The sequence below is a fragment of the Ranitomeya imitator genome, chromosome 2, assembly GCF_032444005.1.
Source record: "Ranitomeya imitator isolate aRanImi1 chromosome 2, aRanImi1.pri, whole genome shotgun sequence".
NCBI classification, from domain to species: Eukaryota; Metazoa; Chordata; class Amphibia; order Anura; family Dendrobatidae; genus Ranitomeya; species Ranitomeya imitator.
This window is the reverse complement of record NC_091283.1, coordinates 752425362-752452511: the sequence shown is the minus strand read 5'-3', so window position 1 is coordinate 752452511 and position 27150 is coordinate 752425362. Positions and strand designations below refer to the sequence as shown.

The following is a 27150-nucleotide window of genomic DNA, read 5'->3' as shown; positions in this document are numbered from 1 at the left end:
ACATATATGTATATATATTAATATTTATTCCAGCGCTATACAGCTTGAAAGCCGGTAATTCAATTACCGGCTTTTTCTTTCTCCTTCCTAAACCCGACATGATTTGAGACATGGTTTACATACAGTAAACCATGTCTTCTCTCCATTTTTGTCAGTAGTGTGTATCTGCAAAATTTGGCCGTTCTAGCTCTTAAAATAAAGGGTTAAATGGCGGAAAAAATTGGCGTGGGCTCCCGCGCAATTTTCTCCGCCAGAGTAGTAAAGCCAGTGACTGAGGGCAGATATTAATAGCCTGGAGAGGGTCCATGGTTATTGGCCCCCCCCCTGGCTAAAAACATCTGCCCCCAGCCACCCCAGAAAAGGCACATCTGTAAGATGCGCCTATTCTGGCACTTGGCCACTCTCTTCCCATTCCCGTGTAGCGGTGGGATATGGGGTAATGAAGGGTTAATGCCACCTTGCTATTGTCCCAGGCTTTCTAGGAAAGTTCCCATGATCTATGAACATCCAGCAGAGGGCGCCTCACCGCAAATGAAGCTAAATATAGATCATTGATCTATATTTAGCCTCATTCCCCGGGGTTTTGCAGCGAGGAGCAGCCTGCATTAGCGGAACTCCTTGCTGCAAAATGTTTTAACCCCTTCAGAAGGATTTACATCATTGGACGTTACAGATCTGCGGAGGGTAAGTATATTGTTGGTTTATTATGTTTTTTTACTTACAGAACGAGGGTCTTCAGTGACTGGATTGGGCGTTGAATAAAATACTGCAACAACCATTGTTTTTATTTCATTAAAATAATTTTAAATAATGTGTTTGTGTTTTATTTAACCCTTTACTACAATTGGATTAATAATGGATAGGTGTCATAATTGACGCCTCTCCATTATTAATTAGGCTTAATGTCACCTTACAATAGCAAGGTGGCATTAACCCTTCATTACCCCATATCCCACCGCTACACGGGAATGGGAAGAGAGTGGCCAAGTGCCAGAATAGGCGCATCTTACAGATGTGCCTTTTCTGGGGTGGCTGGGGGCAGATGTTTTTAGCCAGGGGGGGGCCAATAACCATGGACCCTCTCCAGGCTATTAATATCTGCCCTCAGTCACTGGCTTTACTACTCTGGCGGAGAAAATTGCGCGGGAGCCCACGCCAATTTTTTCCGCCATTTAACCCTTTATTTTAAGAGCTAGAACGGCCAAATTTTGCAGATACACACTACTGACATTAGTAGTGTGGAATGTGCAAAAAAAATGGAGAGAAGACATGGTCTACTGTATGTAAACCATGTCTCAAACCATGTCTCAAATCATGTCGGGTTTTAGGAAGGAGAAAGAAAAAGCCGGTAATTGAATTACCGGCTTTCAAGCTGTATAGCGCTGGAAAAAATATTAATATATATACATATATGTGTCTACTGATATATATATATATATTTTTCTTTTTTTTTTCTTTTTGGGACACATGGATCACTTCTATAGCGGTATGTTGGTTTTGCAAGCCTGCGAGAAAACCACGCAGTACGGATGCCATACGGATTACATACGGAGGCTGCCATGCGCAAAAAACGCTGACACACCCTGCCTACGGAGGAGCTACGGACCACTATTTTCGGGACTTTTCAGCGTATTACGGCCGTAATATACGGACCGTATTTTCATACGCTGAGTGTGAAGCCGGCCTTAGACTGTTCCTAAGCGAGACCATGCATATTCATAGAGTCATGGAAATTGAGGAGTCGGAGGTTTGGCTTACCGACTGCACAGCCCTGGCAGGGTTGTGGTGTCGGAGTCGGGGAGTCAACACATCGGTTTTTTTTTGTCATTAGTATTTTGTGCTTTGCATAGTTCTTGTTGTGAACCAGACCCCAATCAGAGGACAATAAAAGAGGCCATAACGGTTTATGCCTCTCCCATAGTGATAGTTCTGCTTCACGTCACTTGTTTTATCTATTGCTATTATTCTGGTGTCCTGTTGTGTATAAATATGTGATTCTTCTTATTTTGTATTATTCTATGCCTGATGAAGAGACCTGATGAGTAGTTGAAAGCTTGCAATTTGTTACCATCTTTACAGTCAGCCATTAACCCCTTTCTGACATCGAACGGGATAGCATGTCCGACGTCAGAAGCTCCGCTTTGAGGTGGGCTCCGGCAGTGAGCCCACCTCAAAGCCGCGACATATCAGCTGTTTTCAACAGCTGACATGTGCCCGCAATAGGCGCAGGAAGAATCACGATCCGCCCGAGCCTTTTTAGTTAAATGCCGCTGTCAAACTGACAGTGGCATTTAAATCACGCTTCCGGCCATCGGGCCGGAAATATGCGCACTGCTGACCCCCTCACGTCATCGGGGGTCAGCGGTGCATCGGCATGACAACCAGAGGTCACCTTGAGACTTCTATGGTTGTTGATGCCAGATTGCTATGAGCGCCACCCTGTGGTCATTTTAGCATTTAGTGAACCTAGCAAAAAAGCCAAACAAAAAACAAGTGTGGGATTGCACATTCTTTGCAATGTCACCGCACTTGGAATTTTTTTCCCATATTTGTGTAAACAACATGCTACAAGACTGGGGAGTCCACCACTCCTCTGTGGGCCATTTGCACTGAAGCTGTTCCATCCAGCATGTCCGCATGGATATTTTCTCTCTGAACTCTGCTTATACAGGTACTATACAGATGATCAGGTTTTTAAATACATCAGATAGGGATTATATACATTAGATAGGACTGCTCTATTATGGGTATACATTGACGATTGGTGGAGCAGCTTAATACACATTTTTTTGCAAAAAAAACGTATTAACTAAATACCCTGTATTTTTTTCATTTTTTGACTAGCACTTGCTTATTTACTGTGACTTCTTTTCAACAGAGTATTTTTGACCTCGCTGTGCTATTTTTGTGTCTTCGAGTTTCTTGGTGGTGTGAACAGGTTTCTACAGACTTGTTCAATGTGCAAGTAGCCCATGTGTTTTTGGTTCTATATCTCTCGTTTAACAGAATAAAAATTCAAAATTTGAAAATTGCAAAATTTTCTAAATTTTAGCCAAATTTCCATTTTTTTCACAAATAAACGCAAAAATTATCAACCTAAATTTACCACTAACATGAAGCCCAATATGTCACGAAAAAACAATCTCAGAACCGCTAGGATTCGTTGAAGCGTTCCTGAGTTATTACCTCATAAAGGGACACTGGCCCGAATTGCAAAAAACGGCCAGGTCAAAATAGGCTGGGTCATGAAGGCATTAAACCTGACAGGGCACACCTGTGAAGGGAAAACCATTCCCGGTGACTACCTCTTGAAGCTCATCAAGAGAATGCCAAGAGTGTGCAAAGCAGTCATCAAAGCAAAAGGTGGCTACTTTGAAGAACCTAGAATATATGACATAATTTCAGTTGTTTCACACTTTTTTGTTAAGTATATAATTCCACATGTGTTAATTCATAGTTTTGATGCCTTCAGTGTGAATGTACAATTTTCATAGTCATGAAAATACAGAAAAATCTTTAAATGAGATGGTGTGTCCAAACTTTTGGTCTGTACTGTATATTTTAGAATACCCGATGCGTTAGAATCGGGCCACCATCTAGTTTTCAATAACTAGCCAGGCAAAACTAACAGCTGGGTGCTGCAACCCTCATCTGTCAGGTTCAACAAGGAGGGTTATCAAGAATAGAGGGGCCTCCATGCCTTATTTTTTAATTATTTACATAAATCATTTTTAAAATTGGCATTGGGTTACCCCATTTTTGACAACCAGCCTTGCTAAAGCAGACAACTGCGAACTGGTATTTCCAGGCTGGTAAGTGGCCATGGATTTTGCCCACCCCTTCCCCCTGTCGAAAAATTAGCAGCCCGCAACCACCCAGAAATGGCGCATGTATTACATGCTTTGCCCAGCCCTTCCCACTTGCCCTGTAGCAGTGGCAAGCAGAGTTCATATTTGTGGGGTTGTTGTAACCTTTGCATTGTCAGGTGACATCAAGCCCATGGATTAGTAATGGAGAGGCGTCTATAAAACACTTATCCATTATTAATGTTATAGTTATATTGTAAATAAACACACAGTCAGAAAACAGTCCTTTAACCCCTTCACGACATGCGCCGTACTAGTACTGCGCATGCCGTGAATCCCCCTTTGATGTGGGCACCGGCGGTGAGCCCACATCAAAGTCGCGACATGTCAGCTGTTTTGTACAGCTGACATGTGCGCGCAATAGCGGCGGGTGAAATCGCTATTCACCCGCCGCTATTAACCTGTTAAATGCCGCTGTCAAACACTGACAGCGGCATTTAACTACCGCATCCGGCCGGGCGGCCGGATATGACGTCATCGCCGACCCCGTCACATGATCGGGGGTCGGCGATGCATCAGGAAGGTAACCATAGAGGTCCTTGAGACCTCTATGGTTACTGATGCAGGTCTGCTGTGAGCGCCCCCCTGTGGTCGGCGCTCACAGCACACCTGCATTTCTGCTACATAGCAGCGATCTGATGGTCGCTGCTATGTAGCAGAGCCGATCAGGCTATGCCAGCTTCTAGCCTCCCATGGAGGCTATTGAAGCATGGCACAAGTAAAAAAAAAATGTTTTTAAAAATATGAAAAAATATAAAAAATATAAAAGTTTAAATCACCCCCCTTTCGCCCCATCCTAAATAAAACAATAATAAAAAAAAAAAAAACACACACGTATTTGGTATCGCCATGTTCAGAATCGCCCGATCTATCAATTAAAAAAAAGCATTAACCTGATCGCTAAATGGCGTAGCGAGAAAAAAATCCGAAACGCCAGAATTACGTTTTTTTGGTCGCCGCGACATTGCATTAAAATGCAATAACGGGCGATCAAAAGAACGTATCTGCGCAAAAATGGTATCATTAAAAACATCAGCTCGGCACGCAAAAAATAAGCCCTCACCCGACCCCAGATCACGAAAAATGGAGATGCTACGGGTATCGGAAAATGGCACTTTTTTTTTTTTTGTTTAGCAAAGTTTGGAATTTTTTTTCACCACTTAGATAAAAAAAAAACACCTAGTCATGTGTCTATGAACTCGTAATGACCTAGAGAATCATAATGGCAGGTCAGTTTTAGCATTTAGTGAACATAGCAAAAAAGCCAAACAAAAAACAAGTGTGGGATTGCACTTTTTTTGCAATTTCACCGCACTTGGAATTTTTTTCCCGTTTTCTAGTAAAAGACATGGTAAAACCAATGGTGTCGTTCAAAAGTACAACTTGTCCCGCAAAAAATAAGCCCTCACATGACCATATTGACGGAAAAATAAAAAAGTATGGCTCATGGAAGGAGGGAAGTGAAAAACGAAAACGCAAAAATGAAAAAGGGCAGCGACTTGAAGGGGTTAATTGAAATAAAACAGAACACGTTTTCCCATTTTTAATTTAAAAATAACAAACACAATTATACTCACCTAACGCCTAATTCCACTGAATCTCTCGTCTCCTGTATTAAAGCAAAAATAAAAAACAACAATATCTCTCACCTATCACCCAAAAGGCCCCCAAGAATGTTATTCAGGGCCCAGAATGTTTTGGTTCAAAAATATAAATTTTTATTGATCCATAAGAAACAACTTTATAAAAAAACATATAAAATATGACAATTTGTACATGTACCTCCAATCCAAAAGAACAACAATTGACATGTATGGCATACAAATAAGCACATTGGCACTTTAGTGATTTTTAAGGCAGCCACCTTGCAGTAATAGTAACTTAGAGCCTGCATAGCATTGTCATATAAAAATTGACTTGAAATAAGGTATTCAACCAAAGAGAAATATGCATGTCAGGTATTATTATTAAGCACATGTCAATTGTTGTTCTTTTGGATTGGAGGTACATGTACAAATTGTCATATTTTATATGTTTTTTTATAAAGTTGTTTCTTATGGATCAATAAAAATTTATATTTTTGAACCAAAACATTCTGGGCCCTGAATAACATTCTTGGGGGCCTTTTGGGTGATATTAGATTTTTGAATGTGTTCCAGCAATAATTATATGGACTAATATGTATAAATATCTCTCACCTGTCTGTTGTTCTGTCCCACGCCGTAATCCATGTCTGGGGGAATAAACAGTTTTCAACCTGGATGGTGCGAAGATGCGACCGTCCAGGCTGAGAACCACTGGTGAATGAGCTGCTACGAGCGCAGCATCAGTGCCAGCTGTGACGCCATCGAGGTTGAACTGCGGTGACCTAGGTGAGATCCCCGCTAGCACCACGAGAAAGTCTCACCGCAGATCAAATTCACCGCAGTGGAATTCTCCCGGTGAACTCGCATCTGCACCGTGAGACTTTCTCATGGTGCTAGCAGGGGTCTCACCGAAGTCACCGCAGTGCAGCCTGGCTTGGAACGGAGCTTCAGTGACCGGCTGTAACCTTGATGACGTCACCGCCGGTCACTGACGCTGCGCTCGTAGCATGTCATTCATCAATGGTTCTCAGCCTGGACAGTCGCATCTTGGCCCTGTCCAGGTTGAAAACTATTACTCCCCCAGACATGGAATATAGTGTGGGACGAAACGACAGACAGGTGAGAGATATTGTTGTTTTTTATTTTTCTTCATTACAGGAGACGAGAGATTCAGTGAAATTAGGCGTTAGGCTGGTATAATTGTGTTTATTATTTTTAAATAAAAAAAGGGAAAGTGTGTTTTCATTTCAAATAAAAGACTTTATTCTGGCTGTGTGTTTATTTACCATACAACTATAGGATTAGTAATGGAGAGGTGTCTTATAGACGCCTCTCCTTTACTAATCTGTGGGCTTGATGTCACCTGACAGTGCAAAGGTGACATTAATCCCACAAATATGAACCCCACTTGCCACCGCTACAGGGCAAGCGAGAAGAGCTGTGCAAAGTGCAAAAATTGGCGCATCTAATAGATGTGCCTTTTCTAGGTAGTTGCGGGCTGCTATTTTTAAGACTGGGGGGGGGGGGCAATATCCAAGGCCCCTTACCAGCCTGAGAATACCAGACTCTAGCTGTGAGCTTTACCAAGGTTGGTTGTCAAAAATGGGGGGAACCCCAAGCGTTTTTTTTTTAAATTATTTATTTAAATACTTAAAATATACAGCGTGGGGGCCCCTCTATTCTTGATAACCAACCTTGCTAACGCTGACAGCTGAGGGTTGCAGCCCCAGCTGTGAGTTTTGCCTGGCTCTGGTTATCAAAAATACAGAGGATCCCATGCAGTTTTTTTTTTTTATTATTATTTTTTACAGAGCAGGAGCGGCTGATGAATATTCCCCATCAGCCGTTCCTGCTCTCATAGTTATTAGCGGCAGCAGGTGTCGGCTGTTGGGAGCAGTAGTCCCATCAGCCGACACCAGTGACCGCAGGTAAACTGTATACCGCTCACAATGTCATTTGACAGCGTAGGAACCATGGCTGTCTGACTGGCGCTGATGATTTTACCGCCGATCAGAAGCAGTGTTTGCTGTGATGTCATGCACATGACAGTGCGACAAATACCCAGTGTTTGATGGTCTGAACCCCAACAGGAACACCTGACTTCCTGGTGAAGTCCGTGCCCGAACAGTACGTGTTTGGTACAGGCGCCGAACTTTACCGTTCAGATTCGCCCATCTCTAGTGTGTCGTCCTGTAGACTACAGTCACATAACCTTTGCACTGGCGGAGATCGTTTTCTACTATTGCTCTCCACAGGCCGGGCCCCCGCTGAACACTAGATGGGGTCCAGGTCCGCTGCTCCGGTGGGAGTGCCCACATCCGATCCATGTACTGCGCTTGGTTCACTCCCATAGACAGTGAATGAAGGTCAGTGTATGTATGTGGCCATCCATACTTCTCCAAAACAGAGGCATGGGACCCCCATTCTTGTGATGAGCAGGGATCCAAGCAGTGGAGGGCCGGTAATCCGACACTTATGACGTCTCTTGTGGACAGGTGATACAACATATCCGGCATGGACGGACCCGAGCGCAGGCCGGGGGTCGGGACGGACCCGAGCGCAGGCCGGGGGTCGGGACGGACCCGAGCGCAGGCCGGGGGTCGGGACGGACCCGAGCGCAGGCCGGGGGTCGGGACGGACCCGAGCGCAGGCCGGGGGTCGGGACGGACCCGAGCGCAGGCCGGGGGTCGGGACGGACCCGAGCGCAGGCCGGGGGTCGGGACGGACCCGAGCGCAGGCCGGGGGTCGGGACGGACCCGAGCGCAGGCCGGGGGTCGGGACGGACCCGAGCGCAGGCCGGGGGTCGGGACGGACCCGAGCGCAGGCCGGGGGTCGGGACGGACCCGAGCGCAGGCCGGGGGTCGGGACGGACCCGAGCGCAGGCCGGGGGTCGGGACGGACCCGAGCGCAGGCCGGGGGTCGGGACGGCTGCGCTGCCTCTATGGTGCAGTCAGTCTGGATTATCAGATGGCAGCTGTCACCAGCAGCACAGAAGCTCCTTACAGCCACTGATGGCACAGCTGTGCCCATGCTTGGGGGCAGAGCCTGGATGCCATGGATACACCCTGCCTGGCAGCATGTTTACCACCCTACTACCGAGGAGGCAGCGCTGCTCTCCTGTGCCCTGGCACAGCCCTCCACACACCGGGGTCTCTCCGCCATGCCCAGTACATGGCACTGCCCCCCTCTACCACCCCAGTGCCAGGCCTGGAATACGTCGCTTGTGGTCAGCACAACTCCGAAGTAGCTAGGTGTGAACTCCCGTCATCCTCACACCCCGCCCTCCCCTCCGGTGCTGCGACTTACCGGTGACGGTGAATCACTTGTCCAGGCTGGGGTCTTTACGGCGGCCGGAGCGGGACGCACGGAAGAAAACGCGTAGCTGCACACACACAGCACCCAGCCGCTGCCCAGTCCGTGCTGTCTGCCGGGGCTGTCGGGTCAAGGCCAAGGGAGGAGGAGGAGCAGCTGCTGCCATCTGCTGGTTCCCAGGCGGCACAGCACGCAGAGCTCGCCTCCCGGCAGCAGGCGCTCCCTGTAGATAACACAGCCGAGATGTGACCAGTTTTCTACAGAAAACCGCTTCAGGAAACGCTTCTTCTTTGAGGAGGTTTTCGAAGAGTTTTTCCTTTCCAAATTGTTTCATGTAGAGATTTTGAAGAACTTTTTTACAACAGAGTTTTTTGCATTTTTTTCATTTGAAGGGGTTTTCTTCAGGATCTTCAAAGAAGTGACGTGCACTTTTATCACCAGGCGTTTTTCGAAACCTCTGCGGGTATATGGACGCCGTCTTTAAGACACCGGCATATGCCACATCTTTTTTGAAGCACAAGATGGTGTTTCTCTGAATCGATTTTTCTTCCTGACGTCCATACAGACATATTTCTCCAGTCTCCATCTTTTTCTTAGGGTATGTTCACACGTTCCTGATTTCCATCCTTTTTTTTTCAGGACTGAAACCACAGCTCTTGGCAGAAAACGCAGGTCCTTTTTTGGTGCGTTTTTGATGCGTTTTTTGATGCAGTTTTCTAGCCAGAGTCTGTGTGTTTTCTAGGAAGTTTTTTAGGGTTAAAATGGCTGAAAATACCCTAACCCTACCCCTAACCCTACCCCTAACCCTATTTAACCTTAGTGGAAAAAAAAAAAAATTCTTTATTTTTTTATTGTCCCTACCTATGGGGGTGACAAAGGGGGGGGGGGGTCATTTACTATTTTTTTTTATTTTGATCACTGAGATAGGTTATATCTCAGTGATCAAAATGCACTTTGGAACGAATCTGCCGGCTGGCAGATTCGGCGGGCGCACTGCGCATGCACCCGCCATTTTGCAAGATGGCGGTGCCCAGGGAGAAGACGGCCGGACGGACAACGGGACCGGGTAAGTATAAGGGGGGGAGATGGGGGCACGGGGGGGGGCGTCGGAGCACGGGGGGTGGCATCGGAGCATGGGGGGGTGGGATTGGGGCACGGGGGGGCAGCCACACTGCAGCGGTTCTGCACCACAAACCGCAGTAAAACCCGCAGATATTTTTTTCATCTGCGGGTTTTACTGCGGCTTTCACCTCACAATGGAGGTCAATGGGTGCAGAACCGCTGCTGTTTTACAAAAAGAAGTGACATGGTACTTCTTTTTTACCGCAGCTAATCAGTGCGTTTTTTTTTTTTAAATTCAGGATCATGTGCACAGTGGGTCCTGTTTTCCACAGGGTACATTGTACTGTACCCTGCATGGAAAACAGCTGCGGAACCGCAGCGGCAAAACCGCTGCGTTTCCGCGGTAAAAAACGCACTGTGTGAACATGGCCTTAGATTCCATATATAAGACAGCAGCGACTTCAGGTGAGGACATAGAGAGAAGCAGGCCCCTGTGCCAGAACGGTGTATGGACCCTTTCCAGTCCACTAGCTCCTCATAATGCACAATCCCACATTTTGGAGGGGCCCGTTACCTCTTGGGGCCACTGTGACTGCGCAGGGTGCCCCAATCCTGTGTCTGCCCCTGGCCAGCTTCCACCAGAAGAATGGTCACTACTTTTAGTCGCTTGGACACTTTTCTGCATGGTCATCGCTTTAGGCGGCTGTTTAGCGCTTTTTCAGGGGAGTTGCAGGCGGAAACCATTGTGACTAGCAGGGCCGGCGTCAGCACCCGGCGCACCCGGGCAAATGCCGGGGCCCTGGCGAGACGGGGGGGCCCACTCGCGCTGGGATACTGCTGCGCACATACACTGTTCAGCAGGGCCGCCGGGACCTGCATCGGTCCCGCCCTCCTCACTATTCCCCTCAGCGGGGGGAGGAGCGCACTCAGCGCATGGTGTGGCAGGGGAGCGCGAAAGGAACAGGAACAGCCCCTGGGAGAGAGGAGAGCTGGGCAGGGTCCTGGTGGCTGTGTCCGCAGCTAGCAGTCCGGGATGTTCCTCATCCAACAGTGGCCAGTCTGGATGCCCAGCCGTGCACTATCACACTGGCAATAACTCCATCCCGCGCGCGGCAGTGCATGCTGGGAGCTGTAGTTCCCCGTCAGCTGTGCCTTCCCTCCCCGGTCACCTTCGTTCTGGTACATCATGCCGATGGTGCCCCCGGTGTTGACCACCAGCACCCGGGCTTCGCTGACGAGGCCGCTCAGACTCTCCTGGGAGCCGGACAGGCTCTGGCTCTTGGACAGCTTCCTCTTGCGGCTGCTGGCAGCAGGGCCGGGGGGTCGCGGGGGCAGCAGGGGTGACGCCACCATGGCTTCTTGCTCCAGCAGGTCCAGGTGGGTGTGTGACAAGGCCTGGGAGAGCCGGGACATGGAGCAACTGCCCCGGAGAGGGGTGCTGGCACTGTCCTCCGCCATGCTGCTATCAGTGACTGTCTGAGGAAGACACTACAACACGACACGACACTCCCCCCACGTGTGCTGCCTGCACCTCCCCCACAAGACGAGCCGGGGGGCGCCTGATCGGGGATCTGACTGCGACCTCTAGGTGACCAGGGGGAGAGCGCTGAGCAGGACACACCCTGAGGAGTGGGGGCAGCCAGGGATACTGGTGGGCACTAGTCCAGGAGATCGGGCGCGGCGGCTGTGGAAGTCACCGAGAGCAGCAGCTGCAAAGGTAGCAGCAACTTCTCCAGCACCGGCGAGGAGGAGAGGATCATGAGGTGCATCTTCCAGACCTGTGATGGGGACGGACGGCGACGGCTATATCAGCAGGTATGGGGGGGCGCCGCGCAACTTTCCACCTTACTCCTGAATAGTTGGCTGCAGGGGGCACTTATTCCCCTGTGAGTGCTGGAGGCCGGCCTGAGAGCCCTTTTGCCCACTGCTGATGCCACACTCCGGGCCCTGAGGGCACAGGGGCTCCACTCATTCTGCCCTGGTACAGCACATGTCCCCCCCTCAGGCTGCTATATACTACGTGGGCTGCTATATACTACATGGGCAGCTGGGCTGCTATATACTACGTGGGCTGCGCTGCTATATACTACGTGGGCTGGGCTGCTATATACTACGTGGGCTGTGTTATACACTACATGGCTGTGTTTATATGTGATCATGAATCGTGGTATGTGTTAAAGGGGGGGCCCACTGAGACTCTTCTGCCCGGGGCCCACAAAAACCTGGAGCCGGCCCTGGTGACTAGTGTACATATCCTTCAGGAAAAATATCGTCAAAAAACCTTCATATGAACAGCAAAGAGGATTCCCTAAAGAAATGAACCGGAAGCGATTTCCAATATTACTTGTGAGAAAAAAAATGTAAAAATTAGAGACTTGATTTTTAGGAATGTTCACAGAATTGGGCCCATTTCTGAATGCGATAAAAATGAACTGTGCTGGATACAATCTAAAGCAGGTAGCCGTATTCCTCATCAGCGCCCCATCTGGAGGACTATAGAATAACATCTCCATCCAGCAGGGTGGCGCTCTCACAGTTGTGCTCAAAAGTTTTCATACCCTGGCAGAATTTTTACTTTCTTGGACTTTTGTTCAGAGCATGTGAATGATAACACCAACAATTTTTCTCCACTCATGGTTAGTGGTTGGGTGAAGCCATTTATTGTCAAACTACTGTGTTTTCTCTTTTTAAATCATAATGAAATCCCAAAACATCCAAATAACCCTGATCAAAAGTTTACATACCCCATTTCTTAAAGGGACTCTGTCACCTGAATTTGGAGGGAACAATCTTCAGCCATGGAGGCGGGGTTTTCGGGTGTTTGATTCACCCTTTCCTTACCCGCTGGCTGCAATATTGGATTGAAGTTCATTCTCTGTCCTCCGTAGTACACGCCTGCGCAAGGCCCATTTTTCTTCAAGTGCCTCCTTATTGCGCATCTTGAAACAGCCACACTGCTAGCTTTCAGAGAGTCCTGTATTTCAGCTGATGCTATTTGTGGGTTTTTCTTTGCATCCCGAACAATTCTCCTGGCAGTTTTGGTTGACATTTTTGTTGGTCTACCTGACCGTGGTTTTGTTTTTACAGCGCCCCTGATTTTTGTTAAAGACAGATTGAATGCTGCTGACTGGCATTATTAATTCCTTGGATATCTTTTTGTATCCCTTTCCTGTTTTATATAGTTCAACTACCTTTTCCCATAGATCCGTTGACAATTCTTTTGCTTTCCCCATAACTCACAATCCAGAAACGTCAGTGGCTGGATGAAAGATGCAGGAATCTGTCTGGATCTCATAAACTAACTCAGCTTTTATGCGCACACACACTGATTACAAGCAAATAGGTCAGAGGTGAGGACGTTACCTTTAGTAGCCATTCAAGCCCATGTGATGATGTTACCTTTAGTAGCCATTCAAACCCATTTGTGTCAACTTCTGTGCATGTTATAAGGCTAAAATCACCAGGGTATGTGAACTTCTGATCAGGGTCATTTGGATGTTTTGGGTTGTCATTATGATTTAAAGAGAGAAAACACAGTAGTTTGACAATAAATGGCTTCACCCAACCACTAACCATGAATGGAGAAAAAGTTTTGGTCTTATTCATATTCTCTGAAAAAAGGCCAAGAAAGCAAACATTTTGCCGGGGTATGTAGACTTTGAGTACAACTGTATATCCAGTGTGGTCTCACTGGCGCCCCTCAGATCCTCCTATGGCATGCCTCTGGATGGCGATGCTGAGCATTACATGCTAAGGCCAGGGTCACACTAGGGTATCACTTGCGTTGAGAGAGTATCAGATGTGATATGCTCATGGCACTCTTCTCCTGCTCAGCAGCCAGCGTGATCAAAGTGTCAGTGTTCTGTGCATCATGAGGATCGCAGCACAGGTGCGGAGATGGAGAAAGTAATTTCTCCATCTCCTCTGCTGCCGGCATATGTGGGAATGGTACTGCACTCGGGTGGTATCCAAGTGCAGTTTGATGTTTCACACGCACCCATAGACATATGGGTGCGTGCGATCCGAATTTTGCATGCAATCACAGCATGCTGTGATTTTTTTCCTGTGCGATCGCGATCCGAACAGAGCGAATAAAAAACAAAACACGCTAATGAGAACAGAAGCATAGGATTTCATTGGTACAAATGCAGATTTTTAATGTTTGCATTAATGTTCCACACACATAGGAATGCACTTATCAGCTTACCTTCCGCATGAGGCTATGCCCACCATATGCAAAGTAAGTGGATCATGTGCGGTTGGTACCCGGGGGGGAGGAGAGGAGACTGTCCTCCAGGCTCTAAAAAAAGAATTAAAATAAAAAAGTTATATACTCACCTTCTGGCGGCCCCTGGATCTAGCCCAGGCCTTAGCGATGCTCCCGGCAGCTCCCGTTCCCAGTGATGCTTTACGACAATGACCTGTGATGATGTAGCGGTCTCGCGTGATGCAACGTCATCTGGGGTCATTGTAGAGAGGCATCGCTGGGAACAACGCGAGGAGCGGAAATGCTGCGGCGGTCACCGGAAGGTGAGAATATCATGATTTTTTATAATTATTTTTAACATTATATCTTTTTACTATTGATGCTGCATAGGCAGCATCAATAGTAAAAAGTTGGGTCACACTTATCAAACACTATGTTTGACAAGTGTGACCAACCTGTCAATCAGTTTTCCAAGCGATGCTACAGATCGCATGGAAAACGCTAGCATTCTGCAAACTAATTACTCTTGCAAAACGCTAGTGTTTAGCGGGAATACGCATGCCAATTCCGCATGCGGATTTCCCGCGGCAGGAAGCTGCTGCAGATAAAAAGCTGTAAATCCGCGGGGGAATCCTCAGGTAAAACGCAGTGCCTTTTACATGTGGATTTTTCAAAAACGGAGCTCAGAAATCCGGAACGTGGGCACATAGCCTAAATGTTTGCATAAAAGAAGTCTATGTGAACAAACCCCAACTAAGGGGGCTCTCGAGGGTTCCTATGAAGAAGCGACATAGTGTAAATATGTTGCAACCAATTAATCCATGTAGGGTTTTAGAATAAAGGTACTATAGGAAAGTTAAGTTGCCTTGATAACTCCCATTGAAAGGGGTTGACATCTATAACGGGAGATGCGTCCTTCTGCCCGAAGCCTCCGGTACATGCGCAGGAGTCCGCGCATGCAGCACAATGGCGTCATTATCTCCAGGACGTTGGTTGGAGCAGCTTCACCAGCGGTGGGGGGAAAAAAAAAAACAAAAACCTACCAATAAAAATGCTCACTCCCAGAACGTAGAACAGGTCCAATACCTAGTTACATAGAACAGAACAGCTGTAATCTCTGTAATGAAATACCGTGTAGATTTAACAACCATAAAGCGACAAATGAAATGTAAATAACTATATCCCCACATGGATGAATTGGTCTTCTTGCCCCTTGAATATCCAGGCTGGGTTAATTGGTGAACTACTTAGTTGACGGTTGAACTTATCAGTAAAGATATTGAAAGTGTAAACTATGTATCTTCAGGACTAAAACAAGAAATATTGGCCGCTTCAAACTGCCCAATATGATAAAGGTTATGCTTAATAATTATTACCAATGTTTAGGAGTCTTTATTTAGGGTTTATTTGCCTTTTGGCAAATTTAGATGACGTGGGGCCCAATCTATCTGCCCCAGAAGATCAGCACACATTAGGTTACATGTTCACTGCGGCCATAGGATACATTGTATGCTCAGGATGCTCCACTGCAGCAAAGCCTAAAAATAAGGATGATGTCATATATGGTGTATGTCTCCTTGATGCTGAGTCACTGAAGCCTGGACCTCAAGAGCTCTGAAGCCGTTCTGTAGTATCCAGCGACAAGATATCAGCAGCAGATAAGTGAATTTATGTAAGTTTTGAGAAGGGGCCTCCACAGATCAGGTAGGATGTCTGTAGGATGTGCTGGAAAACAGCATGAATGGGATTTGGGGGATTTAGAGGCCAAATCAACATCTTTGTCACGTTCCTCAAACTATTTCTGAACAATGTTTGCTATATAGCAGGGTGCAAGATCCTGTCGAAAGAGGCCATTACTATAAGGAAAAACCATTGATATGACGTCTGCAACAATGTTAAGTAGGTGGAATGTGCCAAAGAAAACATGAGCTTCATGTCAGGACTCGAGGTTTCCTAAGAGAACATTGCCAGCTACCATCGGCTTGTGCTCTTCTATGATGGATCCTCATGCCTTTTTCTCCCTAAATAAGCAATGTACGAATAGCTGACCATCCACATGTAGTCCATACCATGATCATCAGACTAGGCCCCTTTGTCTATGGTTTTAGAGCCTAGCACTCATTAGTGCCACATGCCCCATAGTCACCAGGCTCAGAATAGGCATTTAAAACAAAACTAGAGGAGTCCAGATACACATTCCCAAAGTTTTACTTGTTCATACTACAAATTCCATGGACCATGACCAATTGCTACATGTTCTTGAAATGCATAGGTGGTGTTTCGCTTTTGGACTGATATGGATTTTTTAATACGAACTAATAAGAGATCAGGAATTTTTATCTGTGGAGCTTGATTCAGCTCTACTTCGTTTACTTGTCCTCTCGCCTGACTACAGGCGTTGAGCCAAGCTAGAGAATTATGGACTACTGTGGTGAGCTGGCTATTCCTGTTTTTCGATTTTATACTACAGCAGCAAGGCTTGACCCGATGCTGCTCCTACTGTACTGAGACACCCTGCTGAATGCCAGGTGGGTCACTTGTCAAGGCAAGTGTCCATCACCAGCAGGTAGCGGGCTATGTGCACACAATGTCTGTTCCATGCGGGTGAACCCGCAGAGTTTTTCAAGCAGAAGACGTTTCAATAAATGACAACGATTCTTTTCCTCCTTTTGCATAGTCTTCCTGCTTGAAGATCGGTCAAGTTTAACCATTTTACCACTTCCCGTCTTTGAAAACCTGAATTAGGCTATGGGAAAATTACGTCTTTTCAGTTGTAAATCTTAAAGCGCTGTAAAAGCTCCCCATAAAATTTATATTATGGACATAAGTGTCAAAATGGCATTCTTCTGCATATACTTCGTCTTCTAGCGCTCCAAACCCTGAAGAGGTTAAAAGTAGTATCATGCTCATTCTTTGGACAGCAGTCTGGACAGCAGTCTGAACTTTACAGCACAGAGAATATGATGTCACAAAACGATGGCAAAGCCGCTTTAAAATAAAAAAAACTGGAGGTTTCATGATGTGACTTTGCCTTGAAAAACTCGGTGGCTCGGATGGCATCTAAAAGACGCTGTGTGCACATAGCCTTAAAAGAACCTGAAAAGAAGGAATAGATGCACATCGAGTCGTTATTGCCCATGTTCATTATTTTGGGTAATTATTTTAATGCTTGACATTCTGCATCAATAACAAAAACTTGGTTATACTCTATAAACTGCCTGAAAAAGACGCCGTGTGCACATACCGTTATGAACTTACCTTATTATGTCTGATGGCTGCCATTGTGATTGACCATAGTGTGCAATATGGTTTATTCACACCTGATATGGAAATGACGGGCGCTTCACAAACAATACTTTTTGGGCAAACTGTGCTACCATAGCTCTTCCGTAGTATCAAACCAGGTGGGCCCCACTCGCCTACTGAGGATCGGGAGCCCATAACCATATCTTAGCTGTCCTTCTTTATGTAGGTAATAACTACGAATAATCGAAACCGTAAAAGTTTGGGTTTCGGTACATGACCAAACTTTAGTCCAAAGTTTGATTCAGATACAAGAACTGTACCCGAACACCATTGAAATTAATGGAGACCTGAACTTTGAAGCTAGGGGAAAAAAAAAAAAATTTCAATCTCTCTGTCATGTAACTACCACGTTTCCCCTTTGTTGCCTTTTTTTTTTTTTTTTTAATGAATAGCATATACATTCTTGCCTTGTAACAAATACAATCAGATGCATGTAGGGTAAATAAATATTTGTTTAGGATTCCACTTTATTACATAACAGTCAGCGGTGAACCATGACTGTACTTTATTTGAATACATAGTTTTTCTCTTCTGCAGGGGCTTTATCAGGATCTCCGCCATATTCCAAGTACAGATTGTTGTAAGGATATTGTTTGGGAGCCTAAAAGGGAAGACACAAGTAAAAGATGAGTAATCAATAATAAATATTTAAAAGTGGACATTCAAAGTCTTATGAGGTTTTAAAGGAAAGAACCAAAGTGTGGCCTGGATAATAATGTGGTATTTCAGCTTTTTTTTTTTTTTTTTTCTATTAAATTTGCAAACAGTACTACATTTGTTTTTTTTTTCAGTCAAGATGGGATGCAGAGTGTACATTAATGTGAAGAAAAATATTAATTTAGCAAATGGCTGCAATGAAACAATGAGTGAAAAACGTAAAGGGGTCTGAATACTTTCCGTACCCACTGTATATCACACTGCACTCGGGTGATAGAGTGCAGTGCAATGTTTCACTCGCACCCACAGATTTGTATGGGTGCAAGTGAGCAGAGTATCGCTGCCACTCACAGCATTCTGCGATTGTTCTCTCTTGCCGAATCGGCATCAGAAAATAATCACAGATGTGATCTCCCCGTAGAGTAACACTGGGCCGAGTGCTATACGATGTTGTATCACATAGCACTCAGCCGTGTTATACGGTAGACTCCGGCCTAACTCATACATACCCTCTGGTCCCAGCTCAGAAACCGGTGAATCCTCGCAGAGCGTGCACTGGGGGGGATTTATAAGTCTGCAGTCACACAGTGTGAATGCAGACCTAAGGCCCCGTCACACTTAGCGACGCTAAAGCGATCCCGACAACGATACGACCTGTCAGGGATCGTTGCTGCGTCGCTATGAGGTCGCTGGTGAGATGTCAAACAGTGAGATCTTCCCACCGACGCAGCAGCGATGCGGCGACCTGTAGCGACCTGTACAACGATGTCGTTGGTCGTTGTGACCCTGTCACATGGCAGCTATTATGACGATTCAGACCTCAATGAGGGACGTCCTGTGTAACGTTTTAGTCACACAGGCGTGCATTTGCGTTGCCTTTTCCGCGCCCATTCAGTTCCGATTGGTGGTCGCTACTGCGTTCTGATTGGTGGCGGCCTTGCCTTATGAGGCGACACAATAGCCCTTCCGTCCTTTGTTCCTGACCGCGTGGTGGTTTGCAGATCGTTGTAGAGTTCTCCGGCCTGCGACTCCTCTTCGATTTATCTATTCTTCAACGGTTCTTCTGACACCTAGGATGGAAGCGCTACTATGTCGCCTTCTGTAGATGGCATGACCGCCAATCAGAACGCAGTAGCGACCACCAATCGGAGCAGAGGAGTGCGGAAAAGGCAACGCAAATGCACGCCTATGTGTCGGTGTCTGAGTCGTCAACGAGGTCGTTGGTAAGGCGTCAAACACAGAGATGTGTGCTACCCAGCGGGACCTCAACGATCAAAAAAAGGTCCAGGCCATTCCGACACGACCAGCGATCTCACAGCAGGGGCCTGGTCGCTGCTACGTGTCAAACATAGCGAGATCACTACTGAGGTCGCTGTTGCGTCACAAAACTTGTGACTCCGCAGCGATCTCGCTAGCGACCTCGCTTAGTGTGAAGGTACCTTACTGATTTGGTCTGGACAACCCCCTTTAAATTGGATGTAATAATCCCAAAAGTCAATATTAACCCTTTAACTGAAATCCACAACATAGTATTTTCCTCTATATGTAGATTGCATTTTTTTTTTAAAACCCCATCTACATGTATTGTTCTATAATTTGGTGTTTGCTATATCAGAGGCCTTATTTTACTTGCTTACAAAGCGCCATTAATTCCACAGCGCTTCAGACACCTCACTGTCACCATTGGGGCTCACAATCAATATTCCCTATTAGTATGTCTTTGGGATGTGGGAGCAAACCAGAGCAGCCATAAGAAACCCATATACATATTAACTTTTTTCAGATGTTGACCTTGGTGGGATTTGAACCCAGTGCTGCAAAGTAGTCAACCACTGCTCTTAAAATTGATGCGATTAGTTGAATTCTACACTATATTACATTTATACTGTATACTGATTTCACAGTCTTGCTGGCTATAAAATACTTACAACAGGCGAGTATGAGGGAAACACGTGACCGATGTAGAACAAGGCAGACATTGTGAGCAGGAATATAACCACCACTTTAACCATGGTATTGAATGGCGCAGGGGTGGGGGATGTATCAACTCTGACACGGATGAACTTGTCAAAGTCCCAGTGCATCTAACAGACAGGAAAATATAGCTTTGTAAAATACAGAAATGCTCTACAAAATATGATATTTAAGTAGATCTGTCATCGCGCTGTATTCCGCATATTATGCAAACAGATCCACTGTCTGGTTACAATTTACACATTCATCCCTCAACTTGACACTTACCACCTCTCCCCAATTTCTCCGAGAAATAGGATTGTCCCATGTGTACCAGGGATCTCTTTCTTCCTGTGATTTATCAGGCAGCATTGGATAATCACCATATCTATAAAAATAGAACAGTACGTGATGGCTAATAAGTGGCACATACTGTACAGTAAAGAAATACATTTTAGAAACTAGACTAGATTGTCAGGAACATATTTAAAGGGATACTTAAGAAAGTATAGCATCCCCTTTATTGTTACCATTGGCACAGCATCACATCTGCAAGTGTGGTACAGGAGAAGATTCAGAGAATATATGTCTTTCTTGATGTTCTCTGCACAGCCAGATGGTCTGGATAACCAATGTGTCGAGGAAATTGTAAAGGTTACTCAGTACTAAAGAAGCAGAATGGCGCCTTCATTCTCAGGATCAGTGAGGTACCTGAGGCCAGCATACCTAGCGCGATCATGGAGTAATGACATACCCTAGCTAGCTAGGAATAACCAACGAAGTCATCATTAGTTTGGGTGGGATTCCCCAATGTATTCTGAAGTTCTTCTGCAAAGCAACCAGGCTAAATAGACAGATGAAAAAGCAAAATATCACTAGCACGAAAACACAGAAGAGTCTTCTCACCCCATTCCATCATCTGGGAAAGGCTTGTAGTCCTCTAACAACATGTTATACTTCTTGGCCGCAGCCGCTCTCTCGGCTTCAGTCTTCGGGTAGGGTCCAGGTAAGAGGTGCTTTGGAAGGTCAGATGCTGGAAAATACATGAAATTGATCAACTCAAAATAGCAGACAGTGGTTCACGTATGCTTCCAATTATGACAACATTTGCTCTAATGAGCAGCAGTTATCGCAACATCAGGACTATTGATCAGTTATAGCATATCCAGGGAAACCAGTGCCATGTGCTCTAATATAACCGATTGTTAAATCGACACCGATTTGCAGCCATCAACCCTCCCTCATGTCCTCCCAGGGCTCTCTACACATCATTGCCACTGATTCTAACCCCCAGCAGTTCAAATGCTGTCAATTGTGCATTCTGGGGTGCAAATAATGGACTTGTGTAATAAAACATCTGACAGCCAGGCGACAGCACGATTCAACAGTGCTATGCTAAAGTGATCTAATAACAGCTTCGTTTCTACCTAAGGCTAGGGTCATATTGTGTTAGGGCCATCCGTTACTAAGCGGCACTAACGCTATGTAACGGATCCGTTAACGCACCCATTGCCACCCATAATCGTAACGCATGTCAAAATCGGCATGCGTTAGCGATGATGTGTTACTTTGTGACGCACCCTAAAACGCGGTCTACCGTGTTGTCTGGTACGTTAGGTCTAACGCACAGCGAACGGACGTGTTCGCTGTGCATAGACCTCCATTGCTAACGCATGCCGAAGCAATGGTACCATGCGTTAGCACACTCGTAGAGAAAAAGATTTTGTGCATCAGCGTTAGCGCATCCGTTTAACGGATACATTAAAAGGATGGCGCTAAAGCGATGTGAACCTAGCCTAAAGACACTAAATTATGAAGAGCACAAACATAACAGACCGGTCATGTCACTTTCCATAAGGTAAAAACTTACCCCTTCGATCCAAGTCTTAGCCCCTCACCCAGCCAAATCAAATCTCATACTTTGCACTGACGAGGGGCAGTACCCCGAAACACCGTGTCTGCAAACTGAGATTCTGATTTGGCTTTTAATCTCAGTCATGTGACAAGTCTCATTAAAGGGTCCAAAGTGACTTTTAGGATTGCTGCTTCTAATAGGTAGCGCTGTACTTTAACTCCTCTACCTATCTGATGAGGTAATTTGCATACTGTGTTAATATAGTCACCGACCGCCGCACTCTCCTGCTTCACCTTTCAGTGTCAGCCAAATACAACTAGCCAGCCCCCATATGCTCTGTGTGAGCCACAAGTCTCTTTCACAATGAGAGCCTATTGGGGCTCGCTCTGACACTCCATAGGCTTACACTGTAAAATCTAGAGCAAAGCGTGACCTGGGAAGTCTGCAGATCGGTGACAGCACTGGTAAGAGGAGAAGAACGGTGCTGGATCCTGGAGAGAGCAGCAGTAGGTGGGTACATTACCCCTTCATGACATGTGTCATACTAGTACAGCACATGTCGCGTTTCCCCCTTTGATGTGGGCTCCGCTGAGCCCACATCTTTCCCGCCACATGTCAGCTGTTTTGAACACCTGACATGTGCCCGGGACAGCCGCAAGTGGAACGTGATCTGCCTGCGGCTGTTAACCCGTTAAATGCTGCTGTCAAACTGACAGCTCCATTTAACGCACGCTTCCGGGAATGGCGCCGAAAATCTACTCATAGGTGACCTCCGTCACGTGATCACAGGTCACCGATGGGACAGCATGACGACCAGTGGTCTCCTGCAGACCTCTATGGTTGTCAATGACGGAGTGCTATGAGCGCCGCCTGGTGGTCAGCACTCACAGCACGTCAGCAATTCTGCTACATGAAGGTGATCTGATCATCGCCTGTATGTAGCAGAGCCGATCAGGTTATGGCAGCTTCTAGTCTCCCATGAAGACTATTGAAACAAGCCAAATGTAAAACAAAATAATGTTTTTGAAAATATTTTAAAAAAATAAATAAATAAAAAAAAAAAAAAATTATATATATATATATATATATATATATATATATATATAATAAATATATATATATATGTTCCAATCACCCCCCTTTCGCCACATTCAAAATAAAATAAAAAAACCATACACGTTTGGTATTGTCGCATTCAGAATCGCCCGATCAATATAAAAGAAGAATTAACTGGATCGCTAAATGGCGCAACAAGAAGAAAATACAAAACGCCAGAATTATGTTATTTTGGTCACTGCAACATTGCATTAAAATACAGTAACGGGCGATAAAAAGATCATGTCTGCACCAATATGGTATCATTAAAAACGTCAGCTCAGCGTGCAAAAGGATAACCCCTCACTCAGCCCCAGATCACAAAAAACGGAGACGCTACAGGTATCAGAAAATTTCGCAATATTTTTTTTTAACAAACTTTGGATTTTTTTTTCACCACTTAAAAGAACCTAGACATGTTTGGTGTCTATGAACTCGTAATGACCCGGAGAATCATAATGGCAGGTCAGTTTTAGCATTTAGTGAGCATGGTAAGGCCAGGTTCACACTGTGTTAACAGCAGTCCGTTCAACACATACGGTAACGGGCTGCTGTTAATGCAAGTGCCGGATCGTCAGCTCGCTAGCACTCAATGACGGCACATTGATAGCACACGTCCATTGTGGGCGTGCGCTAGCGATGCGTCCGACATAGGAATTAATGGCGGCGTTAACGTTAGTCCATCTAAGGGGCACCAGCAATGCAGTGTAAACCCAGCCTAAGAAAAAAAACCTCAAAAACAGTTGTAGAATTACACTTTTGTGCAATTTCACCATACTTGGAATTTTTTTTACCCGTTTTTGAGTACACAATATGGTAAAACCAATGGTGTTGTTCAAAAGTACAACTAGTCCAGCAAAAAAACAAGCCCTCACATGGCCATATTAACGGAAAAATTAAAAAAAAAAAAAGTTATGGCTCTTGGAAGGAGGGGAGCAAAAAGTGAAAATGCAAAATAGTAAAAGGGCTGCGCCACGAAGGGGTTAATACGCTCACATAAATTGAAATAAATATTGACAGGACGGCTTCTCTAAGAAAAGTTCCATAAATACTATATCAGGTGCCCTGCTCTGCAGATATCTCCTCCGACCGATGCTAGACAAAGAAAACAGATAGAAAGCGCATGGACTGCTGAGCTAACTCACAGAGAAGGGGCTGGCTTGGCTACTGTAATGAAGTCAGCCAGCCTCCTCTGGTCACTGGTCAGCAGACAGTACACTGTAATGTGTCGCACACACGGCAGGGGGCGCCTGCTGAGCTCCACAGATCGGCCCCTGTATACGATGGTCGCCCACTGCTACACAAGGGCATAGGGGTTAATGACCTCGGATGGATTCCTGCCCTGCGCCCCCCACTGCTACACACGGAATACTCCCCAGCAGTGGCGCTGTCAGTGTCACCTACACTGTGAAGGTGACTCCCAGCCCTCGCTGACATCTCCCACAGGACAATTACTGCATCTTACCACGTCACCTACCTGCCCGAATACCAGAGCCGTGCAGGAGCCGCCCGGCACAGGCTCCCCGCCCACCAAGAGATGCAAGGACAGCCCGGCGGGTCACCGCGGCCAGGAACCCGGCCCTGAGCGCCGCCATGATTATACACTCCGCAGCAACCCAATACGCAGGCGCAGGAAGAACGGAAGCCACGGAGGGACCAAAGACCTGTTGTATGGTGGCTCCGTGTGGCCAAAACAAGACCCTCGCGCTTTACAATACCTCAGAGCCAGGCGCGTCTTCATTTCTCGTCTGGAATTCTGTTCTAGATGTGAATATTATAATATGATTATTGCCATACCTCCCAACTTTTGAAGATGGGAAAGTGGGCCAAAATTTGCAATTTTTAGGCCACGCCTTTGACCACACCCATCATAACTAGTCGCACCCATAGCCACGTCCCAACCACACCCATTTAGCACTGCTGATCACACTGTTTCATAAAGAATAATTATAAACAAAAAAATATGGCCACACAGTGCTGCATACTGTATAATGGCCACACATGATGCTCAATACTGTATAATGGCCGCACATGATGCTCCGTACTGTATAATGGCCACACATGATGCTCAATACTGTATAATGGCCGCACATGATGCTCCATACTGTATAATGGCCGCACATGATGCTTCATACTGTATAATGACCGCACATGATGCTCCATACTGTATAATGGCCGCACATGATGCTTCATACTGTATAATGGCCGCACATGATGCTCCATACTGTATAATGGCCGCACATGATGCTCCATACTGTATAATGGCCGCACATGATGCTCCATACTGTATAATGACCGCACATGATGCTCCGTACTGTATAATGGCCACACATGATGCTCAATACTGTATAATGGCCGCACATGATGCTCAATACTGTATAATGACCACACATGATGCTCAATACTGTATAATGGCCGCACATGATGCTTCATACTGTATAATGGCCACACATGATGCTCAATACTGTATAATGGCCGCACATGATGCTCAATACTGTATAATGGCCGCACATGATGCTTCATACTGTATAATGACCGCACATGATGCTCCATACTGTATAATGGCCGCACATGATGCTCCATACTGTATAATGGCCGCACATGATGCTCCGTACTGTATAATGACCACACATGATGCTCCATACTGTATAATGGCCGCACATGATGCTCAATACTGTATAATGGCCGCACATGATGCTCCGTACTGTATAATGGCCACACATGATGCTCAATACTGTATAATGGCCGCACATGATGCTCCATACTGTATAATGGCCGCACATGATGCTTCATACTGTATAATGACCGCACATGATGCTCCATACTGTATAATGGCCGCACATGATGCTTCATACTGTATAATGACCGCACATGATGCTCCATACTGTATAATGGCCGCACATGATGCTCCATACTGTATAATGGCCACACATGATGCTCAATACTGTATAATGGCCGCACATGATGCTTCATCTAATATATAATTGCCTAGAATACTACTTCCTGCAATTTGTGCCAACTTCCTGTCCGGAGCTAATGTCCGGAGCTAATGTCCGGAGCTAATGTCCGGAGCTAATGTGCGGAGATAATGTCCGGAGCTAATGTCCGGAGCTAATGTCCGGAGCTAATGTCCGGAGATAAGTGACGTCAACAGTGTCCAGTGTCTGATTGGTTGCCGCCTGCTGCGAGCGACCAATCAGAAACGTGCCGTACTGTGACACACTCCGCCCGCCATTTTGGTGTGATTTTTGAATTTTTACCTCACAGCAAGTTTCTACTGCGTGGAGGCGGGCCCAGTGACGTTGCTCTTCAAGCTCCTGCCGAATTTCGTCAAAAAAATGATAATACCATTAACCAAAACTATATATATTTAGTTGTGAAGTGGTTCAGTGACATTTTCACACCAATTTTGAACTTTTGTTTGGTGTTTTCTCCATATACTGCCTATTATTCACTGACTGTTATACTGAGAGACTGCCGTTTATTAACCTCTTCTTTGCCACATTGGGTATATTGCTCTATTATTTGCCACATAAGGACATTGTCCATTATTGCCCAGCAATTTCTCTGCAATATAAACTGCCTATTTATTAATATCTGCATTCCTGCAAAGAACTATTGCCTATTATTAACTGGGTATTTTCCTACTACCTGACATTGTTCTTAAGCAAAGAACCGTTGTTGTGGCATTTGCCACAACACGCAAAGTTGTCGTCTGAGGTCTTTCATCCCTCCCCTCATAAGCATGTTCATGGATCCTGTGTAACTGTACCTTAAATAACAAGAATTGTCAAGAGCTGGTGAGTGCAGCCATTTTTTGTTCTTTCTTACTATTATTTATTAATTGTATTATTTTTACATTTGAATACATAAATTATATATGGATTCTAGACTCCCGATTCTTTAGAATCGGGCTGCCATCTAGTACTGTATAATGGCCGCACATGATGCTCCATACTGTATAATGGCCGCACATGATGCTCCATACTGTATAATGGCCGCACATGGTGCTCCATACTGTATAATGACCGCACATGATGTTCCATACTGTATAATGGCAACACATGATGCTCAATACTGTATAATGGACGCACATGATGCTCCATACTGTATAATGGCCACACATGATGCTCCATACTGTATAATGGCCGCACATGATGCTCAATACTGTATAATGACCGCACATGATGCTCCATACTGTATAATGGCCACACATGATGCTCCATACTGTATAATGGCCCCACATGATGC

General features: G+C 45.8%; 2 protein-coding genes across 4 annotated transcripts in view; both read right to left on the bottom strand.

Moving 5' to 3' along the window:
• Positions 1-8935, bottom strand: part of SEC31B (SEC31 homolog B, COPII coat complex component) — a 144249-nt gene extending 135314 nt beyond the window's left edge. For all 3 annotated transcript variants that reach the window (XM_069753298.1, XM_069753300.1, XM_069753299.1), the window contains exon 1: positions 8759-8935. The gene's annotated coding sequence lies outside the window, so the exon portion shown is untranslated. The remainder of the gene's footprint in view (positions 1-8758) is intronic.
• Positions 8936-17773: 8838 nt separating this feature from the next.
• On the bottom strand, positions 17774-24540 carry NDUFB8 (NADH:ubiquinone oxidoreductase subunit B8). The gene is made up of 5 exons (XM_069753297.1): positions 24377-24540; positions 20856-20982; positions 20238-20337; positions 19925-20080; positions 17774-17940 (listed from the first exon to the last, which is right to left on the bottom strand). The coding sequence occupies exons 1-5, from the start codon at positions 24492-24494 to the stop codon at positions 17845-17847; spliced, it is 597 nt and encodes a 198-aa protein (XP_069609398.1). The 5' UTR covers positions 24495-24540; the 3' UTR covers positions 17774-17844.
• Positions 24541-27150: the final 2610 nt, after the last annotated feature.

Coding starts and splice junctions, on each gene's coding strand:
- NDUFB8 (XM_069753297.1), bottom strand. CDS start 24,494: ATGGCGGCGCTCAGGGCCGGGTTCCTGGCCGCGGTGACCCGCCGGGCT. Junction 20,983..24,376: donor CGGCTCTGGTATTCGGGCAG/GTAGGTGACGTG, acceptor TGTATTTTCCAG/CATCTGACCTTCCAAAGCAC. Junction 20,081..20,237: donor GGAGAAATTGGGGAGAGGTG/GTAAGTGTCAAG, acceptor CCTGTCTGTTAG/ATGCACTGGGACTTTGACAA.